This window comes from Juglans microcarpa x Juglans regia, chromosome 2D, assembly GCF_004785595.1.
Source record: "Juglans microcarpa x Juglans regia isolate MS1-56 chromosome 2D, Jm3101_v1.0, whole genome shotgun sequence".
NCBI classification, from domain to species: domain Eukaryota; kingdom Viridiplantae; phylum Streptophyta; class Magnoliopsida; order Fagales; family Juglandaceae; genus Juglans; species Juglans microcarpa x Juglans regia.
Genome location: NC_054596.1, coordinates 14,877,606 through 14,885,027, shown reverse-complemented (window position 1 = coordinate 14,885,027; position 7,422 = coordinate 14,877,606). Strand labels below are relative to the sequence as shown.

The following is a 7,422-nucleotide window of genomic DNA, read 5'->3' as shown; positions in this document are numbered from 1 at the left end:
CTTACGATTCCCCAAATCTCGCCACCAATCACTCCCAGAGATCATAAAGACTTTTTTAGATGATTAAAAATTTGAAAAAATTAAATAAATCGTTGAGAAATTTGGGACATAGATACTGAAAGAATTGGGACTGCAGAGAAATCCGGTGAGTTGCACCGAACAGTAAATTTTTGCTCCTTCGTTTCAGATAATTTAGATGGAAATATATATGAGAAGAGAAGGTACGAGGAAGATGCACACTGTTTGATGGCCGGGTTATAATTCCCTCTGATCATCCATCCAATTTCCTCCGTATGTACAGCAAACTCAGAAATCCATGTACAAACATGAAAGACCAGGAAATATATAAAAGCAAAGATATAGCGCATCTTCTATCTTACTGATGAAAATGAGACAATTAAAATACTGAAAAGACCATGGGCGCCGTTTGTATATGAATGTACGAAAATGACAAAAAAACAAAAAAAAAAAAAAATTAAGATCAGGCTATTATTTACATATTATAATCTAGAAGGAAATAAACAAAGTGTTTGATCAATTAAGTTGGTGATCACTCAAAAGACGGAGAACACCAAGATTTTCTTCCATGCATGATCATCTTTATACTAGTAGTACCTCATCATCTCATTCGTATGGTTTGTGATTTTCTTTTTCATTTTGGTTATGCCTAATCTGATGAACAAATCCATGATTCCACCATACCTTCGCTTCTTGTAGCAACATTCTCCGGCCCCTTATCGCCATGAAAATCCGATGAAGAAGCCGCCGAGTAATTCAGCGACGTCTTGCCGTTGGTAATCCTCTCTAAATTACCATAACTTCCGTTGAGTGACCTCAAGAGCCCTTGATCACCGCCGTGGGCCGGTCCTGTGTCGTTCGCCCAGCTGGTAGGAGGATTGTTCTCGTTCCTCGAAAATGTCCCGTCCGATGAAACTATGTGTGAAAGCCCTCTGAGTTGTGTTCCAACGTGCTGGTGACTCAAACCGAGTTCCTCTAAAACATTGCCCATTTTGTGATGAGAATCATTGGGTGGGATTTCCAAAGAACCCTGGGTTTTGGAGCCGATAAGAGCTGAACTGGATTGCGTGTATTTAGGTTGGGCTTGGAGGAGAGTCTGGAGGTTGAGAATCGGGTTTTGGATGTTCATGTTGAGAAGATTATGGGGCTGCTTCATTATGCCTAAATCAGAAGACAGTTGGTAGTTAATGGAAGTAGAGTGAGAAGCATTGCTCGTTGAATCAGAACCTAAAACATCAATCATTGAAGAACTAGGAAATGGCAGGGATGGAGCTGAAGAAGAAGAAGAGGGAGAAGAAGACAGAAATGGGGGTGGCTGAACTTTCTGAGCGAACGGTCTCAAAAGGTATGGAGGCTGTGCTGGGTCCAAGTGCCCTGATCTCAAAGAAGAGGAAGCTGTGCCGAAGAGATCGAGGCGGCTTCTCGGGAAAGGTGACGATGTGAAGGGTGGTGCGGGGATCCCAGTAAATTCCTGAACCATGGCTCGGAAATTGGTGGTGTCCGTGGTCAACACAGTAGTGGGTGCACGCCTAGACGCCCTCGACCTCTTCTTCGGGTTTCGTACCACGTTAGTGTTATTGCCTCCAGCTTGATCGTTTGCACCTGAAATACCCGAAGCAGAAACCGAAGCCCGTGGAGAATATTCTGGTGCCGTAGGGATCTGTATGGCGCAAAAACCCCCGTCTCTGCTTTGTCCGCCTAATTGATTGGTCAAGAAAGGTTGGCTTTGGGTTGAGGATGAGGGAGTTATCAAGCCGCAAAGATCGGTGGCATTTGGGTCAGATCTTAGCGTTTTGGACCAGACCATATCGAGATTTAAAAGAGAATTTGGGTTCGTGAGTTGGACTGAGCGTGATGATGACATCGGGTCGAAGTAGTTTGATAAAGGGTCGAACATGGAAGAGGAGGAAGAGGACTGGGTTTGGTGGTGGTGGGGGTGTGACGGCGGCTGTGGATGGTTAGGCAATGGACCGAGATGGCTGCTTGGTGTGTTCAAGAATGCTGAGATCGATTCGGCGCGTGAATCGTACTCTTCATCCCCACCACTCGAAGATTGCATACTGCCACTATTACCGGAATCCATGAGAGAGACAGAGAGGACAAGAGAGGAAGAAAAAGTGAAAAGAACGAAGGGGAGACAGAGATATGGTGTGGGCTGGAGAGAGATTTTGCTTACTTACTCAGACCCTTTTAAGACGAAGCTACAAAATAAAGCATGAGGTAATTAATAGCAAAGAAGAAACTGAAGTCTTTCTGGAAGAAGAGCTTTCAGAAAGTGTCCATGTCTTAAAGGCTCTGATCGGGAGCGAGGACGACAGTGGCTTTGCGTGCTTTTGCTCTGTCTTTGAGCAAAAGGCCGGTATGTGTAAAGAAGAGAATTACCAACCCACGGATCATGAAATTGATGGTTGCAGAAGCGATAAATCAAAGCCCCCGCCAGGAACTTGGGTTTTTTCAGTATTTATAAGGTACGTATTGGGTTGGATTAGGGTTTCAAGGCTTTAGAGAAGAGAAAGAGAGCGGGGTAGTTCTCTATCCTTTTCTTCTCTAAAAGAGAGGCAGCTAGCGTGTGCCTGAGGTTCCACTCACAAAGATCAGAGTGGGGTAGCCATGAGAGCAGGGAGGAAGGTGGGGATGGGGGGTAACTGGTCAAAGCAAGTATCGGTTTTGATTCGCTGTGCAAAGGAAGAAAAGAAATGAGGTTTAGGGCGCTGCTAGAATATATATTTGAAAAAATATATATAATCAACTACAATCTATTTATATTATTATCTTTTTCTCTAATAATGAGGTGGGCAAGCAACCAAATTAGGGAATTTGAAGGTTGTTGAATGGTACGTAAAAAAAGGAGAACTACCCTCAACATGACTGTATACTTTTCAAAGCCCTGCAAAAGACCAAAAACAACTAATTAAAATAAATAATTATTTTATTATGTGTAGATCACGCTATCTATATTATTCAGATAATAAAATGACAAATCAATTTAAATGGAATTATTAAATTTCTGGCATTTTCCCATTAAGGTTTTAGGTTAGGACGTTAATGGATAGCAAGAGGCCAAGAGCAAACAAAGCTCGTTTCATTTTGTTTCTTTACTAATTTCCGTAATGATTTTATTTGGTAGTGTAATTTAAAACAACTAAATAATATTTATAAATTATTTCTGCTTAATTTGTCCAAATCAGAAACCAATGCAAGATATATACATGATAACTATTATTATTGAATAGAAACCTAGATCAGAATCTTTCACAATAAAAACATAGACGAAAAATCATGACATTTCTCATGTTATAATTATCTTCTGCTTTACCTTGTATTAATTTTCCCATTGCTTTCTTCCCTGCCTATGATATAATATATTCTTCTTTCTTCTCATTGTCTCACTAAAAAGAAAAAGAAACTGTTTGGAAGAAAAGAAAAAGAGAAAGATCCAATATTGGATGGATGGATCAGTTCAACAACATCCGAGTTCGCTGCAACCATCAAAGCTAAAAAGAAATCGATGTTATTTTCTACTGATTATTCTATCCTTTGGGGGATATTAAATGTATATATATTTAATGATATCTTTAGCACACAACTTGGGTACTTCTAGACGTCTTTATCGTTCTACGTGTAACATATAGATTCTTCTCTTCACCAATGGTCTGCATTTGTCACTACAAAACCAAACCCTAACCCTAACAAAGCCAGTCCCCATGCACGTTTTCTGATTCTACAAGTAATGTACACCGACCGAGCACTCGTACGTTGTGTTAATTCTGATAAATATATATATATATATATCCACCCTTTATAAATCTTACAATTACGTTAATGAAAGTTACAGCTAGGTTCTGACGTTCTACGTATGATATTGTAGTACTAGTTTTAATCCGCCACAGACTAACTAGATCATAATTATGATCTATCTTTAAGATGACCTCCAAGTGGCAATTATTAGGCACAAATAAGCTACCTAATTATGTCTTTTTTAAGTTGCTTGAAGATCATGTAATATTTGAACTGCTTTGGTACTATTTAGTACTGCAGGTGGCCAGACACTAATATCCCTGCTGCATGCCAACTACAAAGTTAATTATTTGGAGTATTTGATATTAAAAAGGAAGAAAAAAAACATGAAAAACTGGAGATTGATGGGACCTGATCTATCGTTTTCATTGAACCTGTACCTCACAAATTTAAGTATGCAAACACACGAGTAGTACTATCATTGATATGAGCCGTTGGATTGATGGGGATCGATTGATGTCCTTTTATGGCTCATGACTTCATGTGCCACGATTTCAGCTCGCAAAATGCTCCCCAAAAGTCTAGGTATAGGGGGCTAGAGGGCCCTCATAATCTTACATGAGTAAGTTTCCATTATGACATGCACCAGCTGCTAGGAGATATTGTAGCTTATCTGTACCAAATTCATGTGGTGGACGTATTTGTGGTGCCGGGATAATGTATGGCCCAAGAATTTTAGAATAAAGCTAATAATTTGATGCTCATTCGTTTATACAATATACAATACCATAATCTCTCTTCACGTGACAAATATATCTATATATATACCGACACGTATATGAATGATCATGACCTGGAATCAAGTATTCTGAAATTTCAGTCAATCTTAGAATTATGAGCTAGGTCTCTTCGTATGGTTAAATAAAAAAAGAAGGGCAAACAAGATCAATGGAGTTTTTCCTTTGAAAGCTGTAGAAAATATATATTTTGTGGAGATCAGTGATTGTGTGTAGCACTAAAGTTATATATATGTTGCATATTTCTTTTGTATGTAGATCACAGTCTTCTGTAGGGTACTGTATCATCATCAAATTGAAGGCCAAGGACTGTACCTGATGGTAGTAACTACAAACATGTACATATATAAATATATATATATATATATATCTCAATATTGTAATCGATTTGTCAAGGACTCCTGCACAGACGGAGGCCTTTACTAGTTGGGAAATAAACAAGATATTATCCCCTAAATTCTGCTTGGAACACATCTAATTAGCTGATCTCTTGGCTTTCCTTCTTTGATATTGGATATATATAGCCCTGAGTTTTCTATTTGGTTTGACTCTTTGTGCATGCCTATTTTATCTCGGGTTGAGTTCCTGTAGATTGAGTGACTAGTAGTAGGTATAATCACCAAAGTGCTTCCCAATATTTCTCATACTTGATGTATTCGCTTCAATGAAGTATCGGGAATTTAACACCATGGTCATGTGATGCATGGTTGTTTATTTTTTCATTTTGCATGATGGGATATACCTTGATGCCTACTTGGGGTTCTTATAATTGAGTAGATATATATATATATATATATATATAGTACTTTTACTTTAATTAAGGTATTAAATCCGAGTAAGGTATATATCTAGTGTAGTCCTAGACGGCTACCTTATTACGACTTCACCCTAATCGAAGACCGGACCCACCATAGTATGCGCCATTAATAAGACCTCCAAAAACCTTTGTGTCACTTGTGGTACTCAAAAGAAGCAATTTCAGTGGCGTTCTTCTAGGGAGACGGGTCCTCATTATATATATGTATATATATATATATATATATCTATTTTCATGTTTCGATCTCTCCATTTTCTATATCCTAAGAGTGGATAACTAACGATCGATTTGTAGAAAATAAAAATAAAATAAAATATAGAAAAAAGAAGGGAGATGGAGAGAGAGAAAATGAGAGACTTTTAAAGCTACATCTTTACGATAATGAAGTGTCTAATACATAATATATATATCCCTATTTATAAGGAATGAGATTAGAGAAACAATAGAAATACAATCAATCAATGATACTAATTGATAAGAAAACTGTACACATCATTATAAACAAGATTACATGATCCGTAATTGTTCAGAAAAGAAATTGATCATTCCCTCTCAACTCCATTTTGATGCATTTAAATAAAAGAAATTTAAATGACTAAAAGACCAATTTCCCTCTCCTAGCCCTTTTTTATGGGAATATTGTCGACTCTTTCGTAAAAATGTGGGAATCCATAATCTCATCATGCTGTTAATTTTTTTTTATAATTTTAAATGGATTAGAACAACTTTAATTTGATAGCTTATCAATTAGCTAGATAGATTGCGTTTTATATAAAAAGTCAGGGTTTTACGCATAGTACCAGTAGTACGTACGTACTGTGGTGTTAATATTAACTTAAAATCTTCTCTCCTCACAATACTTATCTAGTAACATAATTCTCTAATTAGGCTTTATTTAGTTACGCAATTCAGATGAGATGAGATGAGATGAGATGAGATGAGATTTTTTATTGAAAGTTAAATAAAATATTATTCTAATATAATTTTTATTTTAAAATTTAAAAAAATTAAATTGTTTATTATATTTTATATAGAAGTTTAAAAAAAATTATAATGATTATATAAAATAAAATGAGATAATTTGATTTTGTGTGACCAAACCAGCCATTATTCTTAGCAAACGTATTCAAGGACGTTGTTTCTTCGTAGTGTTCGGGTCTGAAAATACTTGAGTTTTTTCCTCTCTTTTAATCATGGTTAAAGGAAAATGTCCTTTTTTTTTTCTCTCTTTTTAAAAAATACAAAATTACTCACCGTTTTATATAGAATTATAAAATTGTCGTAAAATAATTGTAATATATTTGATTATTTTCCTTCATATTTTCGTGTGACCATGAGCACATCCAAATTAGCGACGGATCATATTAAACAAATTTAGGCGTGATGATCAATCAGGAACAAAATTATAAACTGTTCATGAACAGTACTAGCATTTGGGTTAATAAGGGTGTAATATTCCAACCAAACCTAATTACAACCTCAAGTTAGAGTAGCATGCATATGCATGTTCAACGGGTACGATTTGATCGGCTGCATGCATGTCTTACGGAAAAGGAAAAGAAATTAATTGGTACGTTTGTGGCTAATTAATTAATTAACATTAAGATCAGTACGTACGCTTTATATAAATATTAATGGAGCCAAATTGTAAAAAAGTCAGTAATTTTAATTAATGATTTGAAGATGAAATCTAGCTTACTCCAAGAGTTTGTGAGTTCATAGTATATTTATTCAATTTTTATTTATTTTTATTATGATCTGCAGTTACTAATAAACTATATATAATACGTTGCTATGAAGCTGCCATAGAAAAAGCGTTGGAAATTTAGTAATTGAAAATGGGTTCATCTGATCTGTAAATAAACTTGTGAAATTCCTCATGATGTAAGGCAAGAAAATAATAAATAATGGGATAAATTATAAAATAAAATTATCATTCCACCGATATATATTCCCCAAATCAGAATTTCTTCATCCCCACTCAAAAGAATATTTCTCTTGTCTTTTCCCTTTTTTCCTTCTTCTTTTTTTTTTGGGTGGTTTCTTCTCTGG

At 36.1% G+C, this 7,422-nt stretch overlaps 1 protein-coding gene across 1 annotated transcript; it reads right to left on the bottom strand.

The window, feature by feature from the left end:
• Window positions 1-253: 253 nt before the first annotated feature.
• Window positions 254-2,797, bottom strand: LOC121248520 (chitinase-like protein PB1E7.04c). Its single transcript, XM_041147003.1, has one exon. It carries the CDS (start codon window positions 2,099-2,101, stop codon window positions 668-670), a length of 1,434 nt encoding a protein of 477 aa, XP_041002937.1. The 5' UTR covers window positions 2,102-2,797; the 3' UTR covers window positions 254-667.
• Between the last annotated feature and the right edge of the window lie 4,625 nt (window positions 2,798-7,422).